The sequence below is a fragment of the Octopus sinensis genome, linkage group LG11, assembly GCF_006345805.1.
Source record: "Octopus sinensis linkage group LG11, ASM634580v1, whole genome shotgun sequence".
Classification (NCBI taxonomy): Eukaryota; Metazoa; Mollusca; class Cephalopoda; order Octopoda; family Octopodidae; genus Octopus; species Octopus sinensis.
The window spans coordinates 74426726-74448153 of NC_043007.1; the positions used below are offsets into that span (position 1 = coordinate 74426726).

The window sequence follows — 21428 nt, forward strand, 5'->3', positions numbered from 1 at the left end:
CACGTAAAAAGCACCCTGTACACTCTGTAAAGTGGCTGGCATTCAGCCATAGAAACCTTACCAAAACAGAATGCTGGGGCTGCTCTCTGGCTTGCCAGTTCTGGTCAAACCACCCAACCCATGCCAGTATGGAAAACAAACATTAAACAATAATGATGATGTGTGTGTGTGTATATATATATATATATATATATATATATATGACATGCGTCTTTCAGTTTCCATCTACCAGATTTACACACAAGGCTTTGATCAGGGCTATACTAGAAGTTAGTTACCCAAAGTGCCATGCAGTGGGACTGAATCCTCAACCACATGGTTGGGAAGCCAGCTTAACCACATAGCCATGCCTATGCCTCTTTATGCCTTGTTACATAAATTATTGAAAGAAGTATTCTTAGCATTGCATTTTAAATTGATATCTATAATCTTTCCCTCTGCTAAAATTTTACACATATCAGAATATTATTTGAGAATTACTGTATTTCAAGGCATTGATGCACTTTTTTTTTCCTAAAAAAAAATGTCTAAAAATCACCCCAGGTCCTATATATATGAAGTTGGGTCTCCTCCAAGCTAATTTTGTCCTGACACTCGCTACAGTAGGCTAATTTTAGTCCAGACAGTTCTTTTCTATCTAGTTTGATTCCATAACAATATTTGCTTAAAATCTTATTAATGTTTAAATAATGTTTTGTAATATTCTGCTTGATTGCTTTAAATATTACATGCTTTAATGTACTAAAAACTATTTTTCCTCAATGTGTGCTGTTGAAAATGAGATGTGTCTAATCTACTTGTGCCTCACTTTTATGCCATCAAATATAGTAGGAACCAACAATGACAGACCTAAATAATCTAAAATGTCAGTACATATATATTATTACCAACTTAATGCCAATATACTAGTAATTATTTTATCTTTTATCTTTTGCTTTTTTCAGTCAGACTATGGCCATTCTGGGGCACTGCCTTGAAGAAATTGTTTTTTAATCGAACGATTTGACCCCAGTACTCATTTTTGTAAGCCTGGTGCTTATTCTGTTGGTCGAACCGCTAAGTTACAGGGATGTAAACATGTCAACACTGGTTGTCAAGTAGTGGTAGTGGTGGTGGGAGGGACACACACACAATGGCTTCTTTCAGTTTCTGTTTACCGAATACACTCACAAGGCTTTGGTCTGCATGAGGCTATAGTTGAAAAACTTGCCCAAGGTGCCATGTGGTTGGGAAGCCAGTTTCTTAACACACAGCTGCACTTGTGCCTATTTGTGTAGTTATTTTCTGAAAGTATTCTGTAAATCAAAATATTTTCTATTGTTTATTGCAGGTAAACACTGAGTCTGCTATATAAACCACCATAGATTTATTGGCCATCTGCTTAAAGGACCTTTCTACAAAATAAGGAACCATGGCAAGTCAGGTAATGTTAATCCTTTTGTAACCATATTTCTATTTAAAAGCACTGCCACTATTTCAATAATTTTGAAAATAATGTAAAATTTAGTTATTTCACATTGTCAGTACTAAGCTAATGTTTGGAACATAGATTAAGCTGAAATTTTGAGCAAAAGTTTTACTTCAGATCACTTTAAATCATGAAATTCATACCATAGAACCAAGGATGGTCTTGAATAGGTTGGTATGAAAAGGGGTTAAGTATAACAAGATTTTCAAACTATATGGAGATCATTAGGAGAATAAAAAAAATTTCGTCTTTTTAATGTCTTTTTATTTCTGATTTAGTGGTTAGAATATCAGGTCAGGTCATCCCATAAGTTCTGTCCGAATTTTGAATAAAGAAAACAAGTGATCAAATGTTATATTTAATTCAAATTTAATCATCAATGTACTTTCCTTGATCATCTATTACTTCCTTCCATCTATTTACAAGCTTTTTAACCCCATCAATGTAAAACTCTTTTGGTTTCAAAGCGAAGAACTCTGAAATGTCGGTTTTTACCTCCTCTTGGCCTGAGAAAGTTATGTCCCCCAAATGATTCTGTAAACTATGAAACAAATGGTAGTCTGAAGGAGCAAGGCTAGGAGAATAAGGTGGATGAGGAATTTTTTATAACCTAGCTCTTCGATCTTCTGTGATGTGATCTTTGCAGTGTGGGATCGCACATTGTCCTGATGAAACATAACTCCTTTTTGATTCACTAAAGCGGGTCACTTTTTCTTCAAAGCTTGGTTCAAACGCTCTAATTGCTGACAGCAGACTTGAGCATTGATTGCTGCATTAGATGGTAACAATTCAAAGTGAATTACTCCTTTGCAATCCCACCAGATAGAGAGAGCCTTTTTTCCATGAAGTTCTTTTCTCGATTGTGGTTGAGCTTTTTTCCTTTCACCAAGCCACTGTCTACAACATTTAACATTTCGATAGAAGATCCATTTTTCATCACTAGTCACAAGTCTATCCAAAAAGGGTGAAATGAGTTCATGAGAATGGAGAGAAGAGCAGATGTCAACTCAGGATTTGCAGTTGCTTTCAGACAATTCATGAGGCACCCATTTTCCAAGTTTAGGAACCTTTTGAAGTTGTTGAAGATGACGATGAACAGTTGTATGGTTTGATCCAAGCTTTATTGGCAATTCTTCAACTGATGAGGCCGGATTTTCTTCAAGCAATGCCTCAAGGAGCTTGTCATCAAACTCAACTGGATGTCCTATTTGATCTTCATCTTCAAGGCTGAAATCTCCACTTCTGAATTTTGCAAACCATCTTCTGCAAGTTCTTTCATTCAAGCATTCTTTCCCATAAGCTGAGTGTATGTTTCGAGTTCCTTTGGCTGCAGAGTTTCCTTTTTTGTACTCATAAAGCATTATGTGCCTCAAATGCTCTTTGGACACTTCCATGTTAGAAAAGGTTTTAATCAAAGAAATTTTAATTCTATTATTCTATAAAATAATATTTAATTAGTTTAAATGTACACAAATGCATAAAAATAATTTTTAATTCCATTAGACATTCTAAAATACTATTAAATTTCATTCAATTTTGAAAAAGGTAAAATCGGACAGAACTTATAGGATGACCTGATATTTTGGCTCATGGTCATGAGTTTGATAGCCAGCAGCATGTTCTATCCTTGAGCAAGTCCACTCAGCTGGCAAAAATTAGTTGCACCTGTATTTCAAAGGGCTAACCTTGTCACATTCTGTGTCATGCTGAATCTCCTAAAAAACTATGTTAAGAATACATGTCTCTGTGGAGTGCTCAGCCACTTGCACATTAATTTCATGAGCAGGCTGTTCTGTTGATTGGATCATCTGGAGCCCTTGTCTTAGCCAACGGAGTGCCAGTTTAAACAGTAAATTATTTTGTTTAGTGTTGGGAGGATAAACAGGGCTCACTTTTAGTTTTCTTGCTCCTTTCAAAACTATGTTTATATTGAAATACACTGCTTGTGTTTGAATTAATTTTGAAACTAATCATCATCATCACCATTTAATGTTTGCTTTCCATGCTGGCATGGGTTGAACAGTTAGACATGTAGCTGGCTAGCAAATCTGTCCAGGCTCCAATTGTCTGTTGTGGCATGGTTTCTACGGCTGGATGCCCTTCCTGATGCCATCCACTTAACAGAGTGTACTGGGCGCTTTTCATGTGTCACTGGCACAGGCGTATTTATGTAGTACCAGTATGGATGCATTAACGCAGCACCAGCATGGGTGCTTTTTACGCGACACTGGCACTTGAAAGGACAAATCTCTGTGTGTAGAAGACAGCAATTTTACTTAACTTGACACAACTTATCAAGTACAGCAAATTGCCGCATCTACCGGTCCCTTGTCATTCCTTCAGTGAGGCCCAGTGTCTGAAGATCCTTTCTCACTACTTTGTCCCATGTCTTCTCAGGTCTACCTCTTCCATAGGTACCTTCTATAATTAGAGCTTGGCACTTCTTTCTGCAGCTGCCCTCATCCACACGCATCACATGACCAAACCAGCATGGTCTTCCCTCTTGCACATAACAATTGATGCCTCTTCTACCGAGTTTACCTCTTAAATCATTTAAAAACTGGGTATAAGAGGCACCTGTAGATTATTTCTCATTAATTAATCTGGAGTTTGGAACATAAATTAACCCTTCTGTTGCCATGTTTCTGTTGAGATATTCTGTGTTTACTTCAATCAACTTTAAATATAATGAAGAGTTTAGTAAAACAACTTTGTTATTATTAAGCTAGTCTTAGGAACATAAAATATGGACTAAATTTGGGTGAAAGATTTTAATTCTGAACGTCTGAAAGCAAAACATTTGTTGCAGGCAGTCTCAGGATGGATGATATAAAAAGGGTTAACATGGAATTTTGATGGAAGGTTTTACTTTAGATCACTTTAAAACAAGAAGTTTGTACCATGGAATTATAACCTTGGCTTTGGGTGAATTGGTATCAAAAGCATTAAACCCCTTAACCCTTTCGTTACTGTATTTATTTTGAGATGCTCTGTATTTCTTTCAATTACTTTAAATATGACAAAGAATTAAGTAAAATAACTTAGTTTACCATTAAACAAGTGTTAGGAGCATAAATTGCGACTAAGGTTTGGTGGAAGGTTTTAATTCAAAACTTATGAAAACAAGACGTTTGTACTCAGAGCCGGAGCCAGTTTCAGCCGGGTTGGTAACAAAAGGGTTAATAGCTGTGTGAGGCTGATATGATTCTGCTTAAATTTGTGTAATTTGATGACTGGAAGAAAGATGTGGCCACTGGGTGAATCAAGTGGGGTGACCAGAATAAAATCATCAAGTATATCATGTAGGTCTAAGTATATCTGGTCCAGAATTAGAAAGTCCAAAAGAGTTCAAGCTTTGTTGTAATTTACTTATGTTTTCAAAAATTATTTTTTTTAATCTGAGAAGGAAGGACAAGCTCCATGTCCATTTTACAGGGATCCATAGAATGGTGGAATAAAAATAACTCCGAAGTTTCTCTTGTAGAAAACAGTGTATCAATATATTAAGTTATCTTTAGAAGGCGGCGAGCTGGCAGAAATGTTAGCACGCCGGGAGAAATGCGTAGCCATATTTCGTCTGCCATTACGTTCTGGGTTCAAATTCCGCCGAGGTTGACTCTGCCTTTCATCCTTTCGGGGTCGATAAATTAAGTACCAGTTACGCACTGGAGTCGATGTAATCTACTTAATCCGTTTGTCCTTGTTTGTCCCCTCTGTGCTTAGCCCCTTGTGGGTAGTAAAGAAATATATATTAAGTTATCTTTAGACCAGTGACCTACACAGAATGCTTGCAACTGAGCAGAGTCCAGTAAAGACACCACAGGTGAAGTGGTGGTAATGGACGGTGGATTGTGTCTGGTTATTTGACCAGCCTGACCCACTCCAGCATGCCAGGTTTGCTATAAGTAGCACTGAGTGGCTGCTTTAACTCACGTTAGCTGTGTTGTATTCTAGTTGTCTGACTCTTGACTGCCAAATAAGCAGTTGTAATAGCTGTAGCCCACAGTGGCTTATATAAATTTAACTGGAAGTTTACATATGTGTATGTGTTTCACTCACACACACACACGTGCATATATATACGTACACACTCAGACATTTATTCATTAACAAGTTCTCAATATATATTTGTCTCTCAAAGAATGTTATCACCCCTGCTATACTCTCTGACAATAAACCATGTGTATGCACTTCAAGAACCAATCTATTTCCCCATCAAATATGTTTCTTTATTAGTCACACAGGCGGGACAGATTGCAAAGTAGAGCTTTTCTTTTTGGGGGAGAGAAAAAAATATAAAGGTGGGGTAGGTTTTCGATCAAAAGGGATCGTAAAAGGGATAGCAGAAAAAAGAAAAAAGGAAAAGAAACAAAACAAAAAAAAAAACGATCAATAGGGATCGTGTATCACAGTGTCATGATGTAAAGGGGGAAGCAGATAAGGTTTATCCATGGGAAGAAAAGCCTACGGAAAAGACCATGGTAACCTCGGTCAATATTGTTACATGTTACCACATTTGTTTGCAAGTAGGTAACCCTCTGTTTTAAATTTCCGGGTTCATAGGATTATGCTCAAGGTGACTTCGTCATTCATATGTGCCATCCTTGCTACATTCACCCATCTTTTTTTAAAACATTCAAATAACTATGATAGTGACTGTTGAAATGACAGGACTGGGTGAATCATGCTGCTAAGCCCTGATCTTGAGATCACTCCCTTTTTTAAATTTGAAATAAACATTGTCTATCAGATATTCATTGTCATTATCATCATCAACCCCTGGACATTAGGATTTGTAGGGCAGATTACCTGGTTTCCTTGGTGTGTAAGTGACTGAGGTCACGACATTCCCCCTAAATAGGAAGCCATTTCATTGCAGTGTTATTCATTTACAGTTGAATGAACTGGAGCAATGTGATATGAAGTGTTTTTGCTCAAGAACACAACTATCACCCTGACTGAGAATTGAAACTTCAATCTTGAAATTGCGAGTGTAACAACTGAACCACTTGGCCATGTGCATTGTAGATGTATAACCAATTTTTTGCCCGTAAATTTAAACAACAAAATCTTATGTGGACCCTGGTTGTGAACTGCTGGTGTAGAGAAAGCATAAAAGCAGTTGATGTAGCCCTGAAACTGCTTGCTATTCAGTCAGCCAAACTGGGAGTAATGTTTATCAGGTCAAATTTTGTCATTTGATAAAGTTGTGCCCCTTAATGAACCTTATTCAGTTTTGTGATAATGTTTTATTGATTGCTGTGAGAGCCAGGGTGTTCATCTATATCAACATATATTTATCACAGGCCTTCTTCATTGTTCTCTTGAGCCTCTCCTCTGTTGTTCACCACCATGCATTTTGGGAGAAAAAACCCTGCATCCAAATACTCCCTCCACAACACTGATATCAAGAAATCCTCTTGCGAGCGTGACCTAGGCATCACTGTCAGCAGTGATTTGCGTTGGACAAAGCATATCTCTAAAATTGTCAAGAAGGCCGAGGGTGTCTTGGCATCACTCAGCAAGACTTTTGTTAGCCGCTCTCCAGCCATCTATTTAAAACTGTATACAGCTATGGTACGACCACACTTGGAATTCGCATCATCAGTTTGGAATCCCTATCTTGCTCAGAACATTGACCTCCTGGAATCTGTCCAGAGACGTGCAACCAAACGCATACCCTCCATCAGACACCTACCATATTCTGAGCGCCTTGTTTCCCTGGGCATGGATTCACTGAAGCTCCGGCGTCTAGCGACGGACTTGGTAAACACCCACAAGGTTATCAACCACCTCACCAACAACAACACTGAACACCTTTTTGATCTCCATGTGTCTAACACACGTGGACATGCCTACAAAGTCAGAAAACAGCACAGCTCCCATGACTTTCGGAAACATTTTTTCACGCTCAGGGTTGCTGAAGCGTGGAATAAACTGCCTGCATCAGTTGTTGACTGCCATGACACTGCATCCTTTAAGGCCCTCATGCTTCCCGAAATCCGTCGAAACTACACCTGATTATATATACACTTTAGATGAGTTGTAGTGCACCTGAGCACTGTACACAATTATTATTATTATTATATCATTCTGAGTGAGCTTGCAAATATTTTAAGGCAAATGAGGCACAAATGTGGCTGTGTGGTTAAGAAGCTTGCTTCCTAATCATGTAGTCTTGGGTTCAGTTACACGATTCAGCCCTTGGACAAGTGTCTTCTCTTTAGGCCCCAGCTGACCAAAACATTGTGAGTGAATTTGGTATGGGGGAAACTGAAAGAGGCCTGCTGTGTGTGTATGACTTTTCCATCTTGCATGGAAAAGTAGATATTAAATGATGATGATGATGTTGATAATTAACTTGAAGATCAATACAGACAAAACTAAGATTCTTTCAACTAGTTTCATAAACAAATATAAGTGTGATATCACAGTTGGTGATGCTGTTACAAATGTGTGAATGCGTCAATCTGGATTCACCCTTTTCTGTCTACCATTCAACCCAAAATGGAAAGTAAAAACCTTGTTTATGCTGCCAAGATCAGAGAACAATCTCATCAGAAAATTAGATTTTTCCAGGCACTTGTACAATGTTTTCTACTGTTGTTAAATTTGTGCCCCTATGTAGTCAAGTTCTCTGTTTCTTAGAGTTATTTTGACAGCTGATCCTTGCAAGAGTTACCATCTATTTGACAAGCCAGTGAAAGAGCTTCTGTGTGATCACACAATCTTTTAGAAATAGCAGTTTTCTCAGATCACAACTTGTTTATTAGAAAAGGGAGGTCACATTGAATAATGTATTTCTGAGGACCTTATAGTGCTCTTCTTAGTGAAGGCATATATGGCTTAGTGGTTAGGGTATTCTGCTCATGGTCATAAGGCCATGAGTTTCATTCTAGTAGTACATTGTATCCTCTAGCAAGGCAGAGGTATTGTTTTTAGTCATATTTGTTTTTTTGTCTGTAGACAAGATATCTCAAGAACTGCTGGATGGATTTGGATGAAACTTTCAGGGATGTTTGGCCTTGTGACTGGCATGAACTGATTAGATTTTAGGATCAATCCGGTACCAGACAAGGATTCTGGATTATTTTACCTGTTTTTTTTTTTTTGATTTATTTTTGAGAGCGGTTGGGTTCATTTTTAGTATTCTCGTTTGTGAGAGCAGTTGAGTTTATTCCAGATATTCTCATTTTAAAAATCATCTCAGGCTAATCAGTGAGAGGACATTGGTGTTGCCTTGGGGGCAGGTTTGCATTCTCTGAGTGCTCGTTTCATGTTACTTCCATCCACTCATCTAGCAAGAATGTTTTACCTGTAATTCAAAAAGGCCAGCCATGCTACAATCTGTATCATGTTCTACGAGCTACACTAAGGATACATATGTCTGTGGAGTGCTCAGCCACTTGTACATTAATTTCACAAGCAGACCATTGCGTTGATTGGATCAACTGAAACCCTTGTCATTGTAACCAATGGTGTGCCAGTATTTTTTATAGTGCTCTTCCTAAAAAGACTGGATGGTCATAGCCTTTTCATCTTAGAACTGCTTTGCTAAGACTGAGCTGGAGAAAAGGAACATCATCATCATCATATTGCCAAACGTTTTGTTTCTTAAATTGAAATTGAGATATTTCTGATATTTAACCATCTGTGATTCTTTTCTCTCAAAGAATATAAAATTTGTACAATATTCCCTGTAAAAATTTTATCTTGGAACTACTAAATTGCTATCAATATTTGGCCAAGGTAAAGCAACAAGCTGACAAAATTGTTAACCTTAAGTTCTGAGTTCAAATTCCGCTTAGATTGACTTCACTTTTCATCCTATTGGGTCAGTAAATTAAGTACCAGTTGAACACTGGGGTTGATGTAATCAGCTTGTCCACTCCTCTGAAATTACTGGTCTTGTGCCAAACTTTGAAAACAAAATTCGGTTGGGGTAAAGTGGCTAGATCGCTGAATTCTTAGCATTTTCTCCGTCCTTATGTTCTGAGTTCAAATTCCATTGAGATTCACTTAGCCTTTCATTCTTTTGGGATTGGTAAAATAAGTACCAGTTGAACACTGGGGTTGATATAATCAACTTATCCACTCCCCTGAAATTGCTGCCTTGTGCCAAAATTCAAAACCAATATTTGGCTGGAGTCAATTACAAAACAACGTTTAACTGTTTGGTTTTTTTTTCCTGCTTGTTTTGTTTTTATCATGAGCCTCAGGAATGATAAGGCTGAAGTTTAACCTGGTTTTCAAGGCATATAAAAGACTGAAATTACAACACTACCTCCTGAACAGGCACTGGTTTGTCATGAGGTTAACTTCCTGGCTATTACTGGAGCTCATCTATAGCTGAGTGATCTGGAGCAATGTGAAAGCAAATATTTTGCTCAAGAACACAATGCACTGCCTGGTCCATGAATTGAAACCATGATCTGACAATCATGAGTGTGACACCCCAACCCAGTGGTTCTCAGCCAGAATCCATATTATCTCATGGGGTCCCAATAAGGTTTTTAAAGGGTCCATGCAAGTAAATTAGTAAATTGGGGATCCACAGTATTATTTTAAGTGTCCATGGCAAAACTTTGATTCAGATGTATTGGGTTGTCCGGAAAGTTCATGCCGATTTATAGTAGCTTACCTTTCGACTTATTTTAGAACATGGTTGAATCCATAAAATAGGATTTGACTACACTTCCATTTAGAGCACAGTTTAAGCTATGTTTTCGTGATAGAAGGTTTATGTTCATATAACCTGTGTTAATTCTGTAACCCTTTAAATTGGAAGATAAGAAAGTTCATTTTCAGCACTTGATGCTTTGGGAACCAGACAAAAATTGCTGCAGCCCAGCTGGGATGTGTTACCCCGCCCTCCATATTCACCAGATATTGCTCCTTCAGATTTCCAGTTATTCAGGTATCTGCAGAATAGTCTTAATGGTTAAATTTTCAATTCCTAGGATGACGTAAAAAGATACCTTGATGAATTCTCTGCCATGAAACCACCTCATTTCTTGGAAGTGGGTATTTTCAAGTTAAAGGAAAGATGGAGATGCATTGTGCAACAAAATGGTTCATATTTGGTTGATTGAAAATGTAATGGCAAATATTTATTAACCTTTTTCTTTCCTTTAAAATCGGCATGAACTTTCCAGACAACCCAATATTTATTGCATGAAATGGTTTGGTTTCTTTCTCCATGTTTTACATAGTTTGATATATTTCTGGACACTGAAACATGTTTTCTCAGAAATTTGCTATTGCAAGTTTACACAAGTTACTGTGTGAAAAACAAAATAGGAATTTTGAAAGAAGTATCTAATAACCCTTTAGCATTCAGGTTATTCTGCCAAATGTAACACTTGTTTATTCACATTGTTTTGAATTAATCATGTATTATCTCACAGCCTTGAGCTTATGATAGTGTGATTGTTTATTTTTAGTGTGCCATTGTAGGGTAGATGTGAGGGGCTGGATCTGGCCAGTTTAAGCATAAGACAGGTAAAATATCTCTTTAAGTGCTAAAGGTATAAACTAGTTTTTAAACATTGGATGGCTATGGGGGTCCACCAGAATAAAATAGTAATCAAAGGAGTCCATAGGTAAAAATTGGTTGAGAACCACTGCCCTAACTGCTTGGTTACATACCTTTGCACTCTTCGTGACATTGGCAAACTTTTCCATATTAAGCTCCTCTTTGGTTTTGTTGCCTAATTTTGGTCAGGTCTGTTGCTAAATTTCTTGAACTGCACTGAAATTGCATATTTTCTGACTTTAGCTGTGGAGTGGTTGAAATTTTAGTGTTAGTGGATTTTTACTTAGGCTGTTCTTTGAATGTAAAACTACTATATTTAATGACATATAAGACACTTGAAAAAAAAAATGTCACCTTAGCTCCTGTATGCAGAGTTGCTTTAAATATTACATGCTTGGGCCTCACAGGGGACTAAAACTCCTGATGGTTTGCTGTGCTTGAGAAGACATGTCTAGTTAAGTAAAAACATGGTTGTCTGCATCCTTTTCCGGCTGGGCATTCCTAATCTTGTGGGATTGTGGGTGCTGGTGCCATGTAAAAAGCAGCTGTACCGGTATTATGTAAATGCATCTGTGCTGGTGCTGTATAAAAGTACCCACTACACTCTGTAAAATGGCTGGCATTAGGAAGGGCACCCAGCCGTAGAGACCATGCCAAAACAGACATGATGCCTGAGCAGTGCTTTAGCTGGCCAGCTCCTATCAAACCATCCAACCCATGTGAGCTTAGAAAACAGATGTTAAATGATGATGATGATGCTTTAAAATAAAAAATAAATGCTCCCTTTTAGAGCATAGCCAGGCTCATGGGCTCGGTTTCCCGGTTTCTATGGCATATCTATTCCCCAGCTGGACAGGACACCAGTCCATCGCAGCATTACTCATTTTTGCCAGTTGAGTGAACTGGAGCAACATGAAATGGAGTGTTTTGCTCAAGAACACAACGCGTCGCCTGGTCCAGGAATCGAAACCACAATCTTACGATCATGATGCTGACACCCTAACCACTAAGCCACAAGCCTCCACGATGATGCTTTAACCCTTTAGTATTTAGATTACTCTATCCAATGAAATACTTTTTTTATTCACATTTTTTCAATTAATCATTCATTATCTTGTAACTTGTAGATTTCGATAGCATGATTGTATGGTTTTGGAATGACATTGTAGGGTGGGTGTGAGATGCCAGATCTGGCATGTTTCAACATAAAATGAGTAGGATATTAAACCAGACATGGCCAGTTTAAATGTTAAAGGGTTAATTTTGTCTAAAATCTATTTTGCCTGAATATGCACTACTGCAATTGAGGTGCATCTAATATGCCTGTGTATCTTTTATGCCTTCAAATACAGTAATTTTATAAAAATAAAGAGAAATAATCTAAGCAAAGGATCTAAATTGATGAGAAAAATGCAAGTTTCAAATATTATTTATTGGACTCATTAATTCAAATATAGTAGGGTCTCACACATATTGAAATGAGATTATTCAACCATTTAGTATATAAAAACTCCCTTACAAGTCTTTAGCTCTTCAGCATTTAAAGCAGCCCTGAATATGCACTACTGCTACTGAGGTGCATCTAATATGCCTGTGTATCTTTTATGCCTTCAAATACGGTAATTTTATAAAAATAAAAGAGAAATAATCTAAGCAAAGGATCTAAATTGATGAGGAAAATGCAAGTTTCAAATATTATTTATTGGACTCATTAATTCAAATATAGTAGGGTCACACACATATTGAATTGAGATTATTCAACCATTTAGTATATAAAAACTCCCTTACAAGTCTTTAGCTCTTCAGCATTTAAACCAGCCATATCCGATCCAAATATTCTATTTGTTTATTTTCAAACTGGTCAGATTTGGTCTCTTAGATCTACCCTAAAATGTCATTCTAAACACAGACAATCACATCATTGAATTTTCAAAACTGCAAGATAATACAGGGTTAATTCAAAACTGAATAAATAAGCATTACGTTTGACAGTAAGTAATCTGATTGTCAAAGGGTTAAAACCTGGGAAGGGCTAAGATGGGAGATAACTCCACTATTATTTAAAATTTTTGGACGTAGTTAATTATTTATTCTACTCCATAATGTAAGGTGAATTTGTATTTAAATTTAAATATATTTGTAACTAACTTAATATTCTAATTTGGAAAGTATTAATAATAAAGTAGTTAATTTAGTCTTCTGAAATGAATTAATCCTCTCATATAAATTAATTAAAAATTGAAGTTTACTCAATTATTTGCCATTAAATTATTTACAACTATCCACTTTTTTTTTTTTTAAAGCAATTTAATCTTTTAATATCATTGGCAAATCTTTCAGTGTTGAAGGGAGATAACTTGTGTTTCTCATTAAATTTCATGCTAAAATATTTTTTAAGTAGTGGACAATTATTGATTGAGCCAACCATTCAACTAACAGTATATTATTGATGATTTAGTTCTTGTATGAAGAGAAACATTCCAAGTTTATTCTGGATTTTGAGCTTAGAAGCACAAAACAAAACAAAAAAACAACAAAAAAATAAATATCAAATTTGAGCCTCTACATTGTGTACCAACCCCTATCACCTCACTTAGTACTAATGAAAGACTAAAGCTGTTCCATCTTTTGCACCTTTCCCCTGTGACAAGGTAAAGAAACTTGTGACTTAACTTTTTCTTGATTTCAGTTCACTCTTCCTTCTTTTGTACTTCCTCCCTTCATGTTCTTTAATCTTTCATTGTCTTTCAAATACTTCTGGAATGACCAACCCCCTGGACATATCCTGATTTCTGTGTTATGTCTGATTGAATTTACGGAGTATTATTTCTTGACAGTACATTTATTCCCATTATTTGAACTTAGTTTGAAAGTTTCTCAAATTTCACTGATATGAGAGACAAATATTTAAAAGACAACATAGATTTATGTATACTTTTAGGAAATCAGCTGAACGTGTTACGTTCTGGTCACCTTTCACCTGATGACATCAACATGCAGGTAGTTAATTACATCCAGTTAAAAATTGAAAATGTAAAGAAATTTTTTTTAACCTTCTTAAAAGTTGGCATTTTAAAAATATGAAATGTAATATTTGCTGTTAAGCTGTCCTCGTTAATTATGTAATTATTTGAATTAAGTTATTGTTTAGACAATTAAGTGAATATTTAAACTTTAAAGACATTTATCGAAAAGGATGGTTTTTTTTTTAATGAAAAATATTTTTGATATGCAACCCATCCAATTTATTTATATATATTTTTTTCCTTTTTTAATTATATCATATCATAAGTGTCTTCTTATTAATATTCAAAGTAATTTTCTATGTTTTGTAATGTATTGGCAATCATAATTTCCACTTGTATGCCAAGACATGTATTCGCATTCCTTTCATTAACTACTGTGAGCATTCTGTTCACCTACATGCCAACTCTTAGACAGACATGCATGCAGATACTTTAAATAGAGAAAAGGTATAGTTGATTGAATGATTACAAAGGTGAGCTTATTATTTCACCTGTCCATTAACTAGTTTCTTTTTTTTCCCACATTCTTTTTACAATATAGCACATGAATGCCGACAAAGAACTTTTTCTGGACATACTCACCAAAGAGGAACGAGAAGCTTTATTGACTAAAAAAATGGAGGAAATTCGAAAAAAGAATGAAGCTCTTCGGAAAAGGCATGAAGTATGTCTTTGTAGAATTCTTCTTAATTCTTAAACTGTTTCATTTTCCTTTCTTTTTCAATTTGTTGCTAATGTGTTAGTTTGCATATTATCCTGTGTAGATATTTAATCATTTTGTTTGTATCAAACTTTTTATTTATATTTTTAATAGATTAACTTTTTCTTCATTTGGAAAAAAAAAAGAGAAATATTTAATCAATTTTACGTAATTTTAGTTATAACAATGAATATTGAAAAAAACAATTCTTAATTTAGTTAGTTTCATTTATTCATTTTCAAAAATTTTTCCCCCCACATTTTCTACTTTATTTTTCGGAATATTAGTTCTTGAAAATTTTGTTGTTAAAAAAATGAAGGCAAGATTTGTCAAAATAGGAGAGAATTTTTTAAACAACTGTAACAAATAATCACTTCACTTGTCTACAAATAGTTATATGGTATGCTGATGGGTATATAAAGTGATTTATATACAAGGACACCACCATAAAATCAAATGGGTTGGCATATTTATTATTATTGTTATTATTATTATTATTATTATTATTATTATTATTATTATTAAGGCAGTGTACTGGCAGAATCCTTAGCACTCTAGGTTAAATGCTTAGTGGCATTTTCTCCATCTTTATGTTTTGCGTTCAAATTCTGCCGAGGTCCACTTTGCCTTTCATCCTTTTGGGGGTCAATAAATTAAGTACCAGTGAAACACTGGAGTCATTGTAATCAACTAGTCCCCTCCCACAAAATTTCAGATCTTGTGCCTTTAGTAGAAAGCATTATTATTATTATTATTATTATTAAAGGCAGCGAGCTAGCAGAATTGTTAATATGCCAGGCAAAATGCTTAGCATATCATCCGTCATTACATTCTGAATTCAAATTCCACCAAGGTCAACTTTGTTTTTCATCCCTTTGATGATCACTCAAATAAGTACCAGCTGAATACAGGGGTTGGTGTAATTGACTTACTCCAACCCACAAACTTGCTGGCCTTGTGCCAAAATTTGAAACCATTATTATTATTATTATTATGACAGCAAGCTGGCAGAATTGTTAGTGATTTGGACAATGTGCTTAGCGGCATTTCTCCTGGCTTTGCATTCTGAGTTCAGATTCCACCATGATCGACTCTGTCTTTCAACTTTTTGGGGTCAATAAAATAAGTATCAATTGATTTTCTGGGGTTGATGTAATCGGCAAGCATTGTCCCATCAAATTTCAGGCCTTGTGCCTATAGTAAAGTCTATTATTATTAGTATTATTATTATTAAAAGGCAGACTATGTGTGTGTTCTAGCATGTAGTTTGTGTTAGGTTCAAGTTGTATTGCAATCGACTTTACATTTTTATTTCTACAAAACAAGACGGGGTGGGAGAGCATTACCTTGTAGTTATTAGTGGAAGGAAAAAACTTGTTAAAAATCATGCTGTTATTATAAATATTCACATATTTGAATATATCACTCGATGAGGAAATTGGAATGACTAATTTAAAGAAAATTTCCTGTATGTTATTGTGTTCTTCAAGTGGAGGAAAAAAAATATTTTTTTCATACGAAATGATATATATTGCTGTGTTGTTTCACAAATTATTTCAGGCACATTTGAGACACACTGACACACACACACAGACATACACACACTCACACATATGCACACAGTTACATACGGCTGTCAAATATGTAATTAGTATTTGTTGCCTACTTTATTTGCCCTGTCTTATGCACTGAAATACCACTTAGGTCTGTTTAACTCTTTAAGCTGCATATTTTCTCTCTACTTTTTTCCGGCCGTTTTGCTTCTTCTACCTTATTGCTTTTCATTTGTGACTTGTGTGGAAAATAGCTTTAATTGTTCCAGGCAGTCTGTGTTGCTCTTGTTAGTTATTTCATGCCATATATCCCTCTTAGTTTCCATTTTTAGCTTACTTTTATTTCACTCCCCCAACGACTCACTTTTCCTTTTAGAGAATGAGACTTGGAAGTTGCTGATGAAAAAATATATAAATAAACAAAAAGTAAAAGAAAGAAAGAAACAAGCAATCTAGCTGCTGCTGCTACTGCTGGGTCACATTCTTGTACAGTTGTTGAAAGTGACTTTCCTGCTAAGTTTTAATTAGTACTCTGTTAAGAAACCTAGTAGTTTACAATGAATTACTCATCTTGACAAAGCTACTTTAACGAAGCTAGAAGGCATAAATTAAATTTGATTTGTTTATTTATTTTTTTGGTTTTTATCTTTGTTTCATGTAGAAGACTACAGTTTTATTTTGCCGCATATAATTATTATTATTATTATTATTATTATTCATTGTTTAGGGTTGGTTAAATTTGAATTCTTTATATTGCATTAATTCATTCATAACTGTTTTTAACAGGTATTCATCACCTGTATTTGTATATTTTTATCAGAAACCTGCAGTCTTGTTTAAGTATATTTTCGTTAGTAAGATAGAATTTGATATTTTGAATTCCAACAAAAACTGTTCTATAATATACTTAGTCTTTTAACTTAGTAACAGGAGCAGTTTCTCAGTATTTCAGTTTTGTATTTGGTCTGCAAGTTTCTTGATGTGAACACATGTCTTGAAACATATTCTGTTGTGTCTGAGGAAGTTTGTTACACCTGTGCACAGAATTCCCTGTGCCACACAGATATACATCTGCACACACACACTTATAGTGTCTCTCTCTCTCTCTCTCTCCCTCCCTCTTGCACATACATTCTCTCTCACATCCATATATAAATATAGAACCCATAAACTAGGAGACAATCAGCAGACAGACCTGAAGCAGACCGGGAGTAGAGAGTGCATGTCATTGATGAGGTCATGAAAGGCAATAAAAGGACTTCAACAAACCTTGCAGGTTGAATGATTGATTGACTAACAGAACAATTAATCATACAATTGATTAGTTAATTGGTTTAATGTTTAACCAACTGACTAATAATAATAAAATAATAAAAAGAAGAAGTGAAATAGAATCAGTGTCTGTGTATATTGGCATAACGACCCTTCCAAATAAACAGATTTTCCCAGTATTTCATACGCTTCTGTCACCTTTTTTGTTCTTCAGTAGTCTGTCCAATACAAAGTAAAGCTAGCTACAACTGGAGGCTAAGAAACATTGACTTTTGCCAATGTGCTTAGTAAACTCATTTAAGCGTTTCATTAAATTGTGTGATTTAATAAATACTTCACCAATTCCATTGTTTCTATATTTCAAACTTACAGGCATAAAAATATCTTGGATATCATAGCAAAGTGGATTTTAAAGAACAATGTATTCTTGCAACATAATTTCAATAATCTTGGTTGCTTAAATTAATTATAATGGATGAATAATTGGTTGCTTAAATTAATTATAATGTATGAATTATAATAGTAACATAATTCTACCTTCCAGCTTTAGCTGAATATTGAAGAATTTATGTTAGAATTTATATCACTAGTTTTGTCAGACACTCAAGTATATTACCAAGTTGACTTGATTCTAGAATGTTTTCCTCACAGAGATTTACCAAATATTTCTCTAATTGACTGCCATACCTCAGTTCAGTTTACACTAATTTGATTAAATTTGTTTTAATTTTGCATTACTGGAAGTGGAAATTAGAGAAATACATGTATTAGTTTGGTCAGGAAGAAAGGATGGTACCAATTGTCTTTAAAACTGTTGAGGATAGTGAGGGTGGCATTCTTCTTCAACATTTGTAAGCCGAAGGACTGGACACTGTGGATAATGCAGAATCTGAGGTGGAGTGAAGTGGAGTGGGGTGAGGTAGGGTTAGACATAAATAATATGGATGACTGGAAGAAGAGAGATTGGGGAATCAGGAATATTCGATATACAGAAGAGAAATAGAATTCCTTGTACTATAAACAGTACGAAGAATACATGCATAGGAGATGCATCAGAATCACAGACTAACCAATGCAGAAGGACTCTGTTTGTCTGTCTGTCTGTCTGACTATATATACACACACACACACACACACACATTGTAATAAAGGGTAAAAATCATTAATGATCTTACCAGGTAGTCAGCATGGAAATAAAAACCTCATAGGTAAATTTTGCAAAATATTTTTCCAGTTTCCAAACTTCTTTTGCAATTCTCCTTCTTATTTCTTTCTCCATTTATTTATCCTGCGATATTTCATTGTGGCTCCAAGACCAAGAACAGTAGAAATGAAATAGAATAAAGTAGATAGAGCAACCAATTAAATCTTTGTTGCATACTCTCTCTCTCTCTCTCTCTCTCTTTACTCTTTTACTTGTTTCAGTCATTTGACTGTGGCCATCCTGTAGCACTGCCTTAAGTCGAGCAAATCGACCCTAGGACTTAGTCTTTCTAAGCCTAGTACTTTTTCTATCGGTCACTTTTGCCAAACCGCTAAGTTACAGGGATGTAAATACACCAGCATCGGTTGTCAAGCGATGTCAGGGGGGGCAAACACAGACACACAAACATATACACACACAAACATATAAACAAACATACATATATGTATACATATACACAACAGGCTTCTTTCAGTTTCCGTCTACTAAATCCACTCACAAGGCTTTGGTCAGTCTGAGGCTGTAGTAGAAGACACTTGCCCAAGGTGCCATACAGTGGAACTGAACCCAGAACCATGTGGTTGGGAAGCAAACTTCTTACCACCCAGCCATGCCTGCACCTAGATCACAACTATATTTTAGTTTTGCTTTGATAGTTTCACTTGCTCTATTCATAATTTGTGATGACATTTCAACCAACTTTTCAATGAATCTCTGTGACATTTCCCCCAATTCTTGGCTAATAACTCAATAGACATGAAACAAGGGAATTATTTTACTCTGTAGTGAACGAGGCGGTGCTCCAGCATGGCTGGAGTCAAATGACTGAAACAAATGAAAGAATGAGTTGTTGTTTTACCATGGTCAACATCTGGAACTTTGTGTGATTGTGAATCAGTAAAATACTTCATATTTAATGCTCTTTTATTTTTACTTGTTTCAGTCATTAGACTGTGGCCATGCTGGGGCACCGTCTTGAAGAATTTTTAGTCAAATGAATCAACGTTAATACTTTTTTTTTTAAAGCCTGGTACTTATTCTATTGGTCTTTTTTGCCAAATCATTAAGTTACAGGGATGTAAACACTCCAACACTTGCTGTTAAGCAGTAGTGAATGTGCACACACACACACACACACACACACAATGGGCTTGTTTCAGCTTTCATCAGCTAAATCCTCTCACAAAGCTTTGGTTGGCCTTAGGCTGTGGTAGAAGACACTTGCCCAAAATGCCACGCAGTGAGGCTGAACCTAGAACCATGTGGTTGGGAAGCAAGCTTCTTACCACACAGCTACACCTATGTCTTTTAGATTTTAAGAGAAAAATTGTTTTTAAGATTGGGAAATAGATCCAGTTGTTCTTTTCCTAAGTATTCTTTGGCTGGATATCCTTCCTGATGTCAATTTTTGTTTTCAAATTCTTATATTAAGCAGTTCAAGTGGTATCATTGCAATGACACGCACGCACACGCACACACACACGCGCGCGTTCCATCAATGGTAGTCATTCCTAATATGGGAATAGAAATTACTCTCTCAATATGTAGTGTTATTGCTTTGACTGTTTAATCTTTTATCTTTTATCAGTTTTGAAGGATTTAGTTGAACAAATCAACCTAGTACTTCTTTTAAATTCTGGTACTCATTCTATCAGTCGCTTTTGCTGATCTGTTAAGTTCTGAAGACACAAACAAACTAACACCAGTTGTCAAGCAGTGGGGGACAAACACATGCATGCACAATATACACACACATATGCACACATGCGTGCACGCACATGTGTGTGTGCACACACACAGATGCTCCAGGCTTCAGGTTTCCATACTGTTTCCATCTACTAAATTTTATTCACAAGGCTATAGCAAAAGATACACTAGATGCTACAATTATAGTATCAAGCCATATGGCTGTGAAGCAAACTTCTAGATGCCAGGAACTTCTTCAGTATTACCAGACAAAATATCTGCAATTTTTGATCAGATTTTGTTTTTAACTATGTAAGAGATCACATTCAAGAATATTTATTTCAATTTAGTCCTACATATTTCTTGTTTCATTCGTCTGTTACATTCATCATAGCCACTCCTACACTTTAGTCATGGCTGTGACATGTAGCAGTCAAATACTGACAGTTAATTGGCCTTTCTCGATGTATTTACATTGAGTTTAATCTATGCTTCTTGCTTCTGATGCACATAATAAATTTTTATTCAGCCCACATAGCTAATTGCAACATCAGTGATTTTTTTTTTTTTTAATGCTATTATTGTTTTCCTATATCAGTAACAATAGATTTCACCTTAGGATGCAGTTGCTAGCAAGTACATGCTGCTGACAAAGCCCAACAAGGCAGAAATGCACAGAAATACAAATTTAGCATTCTCATTGCCACTGCTGGACAGTTTTCAACTTCTACTGATATATTTGTATTTTTGAAACACACTCAGTCCAGAACAAATATCATCTCTGGACAAATTATTGCAGTTAATTTGCCTTTCATGATGTATTTACATTAAGTATGAAACAGAGATTACTATTTTAATTGTCATCATTACTATAATTTGGAATTTTGCATGAACTACTGATGTTGTCCTTATCAATGCAATTTTTATCAGCATTAAAGAAATACAGCCTCTTTTTTTATGTGTGTGTATGTATCACTGTATTTG

The 21428-nt window shown here is 35.6% G+C and overlaps 1 protein-coding gene across 15 annotated transcripts in view; it reads left to right on the forward strand.

Annotated features, from left to right (window-relative positions):
* The window catches only part of LOC115217028 (AT-rich interactive domain-containing protein 4B), a 143269-nt gene that overhangs the window by 53107 nt on the left and 68734 nt on the right, over nucleotides 1–21428 (forward strand). For 13 of the 15 annotated variants that reach the window (XM_036507722.1, XM_029786565.2, XM_029786572.2 and 10 more), the window contains exons 2-3: nucleotides 1331–1423; nucleotides 14571–14693. In XM_036507722.1, coding sequence (XP_036363615.1) covers nucleotides 1412–1423; nucleotides 14571–14693 — 135 coding nt within the window. In that variant the 5' untranslated portion in view covers nucleotides 1331–1411. Of the gene's footprint in view, nucleotides 1–1330; nucleotides 1424–13944; nucleotides 14004–14570; nucleotides 14694–21428 lie in introns of all 15 variants that reach the window. The other 2 variants (XM_029786568.2, XM_036507720.1) reach the window with 2 other exon arrangements.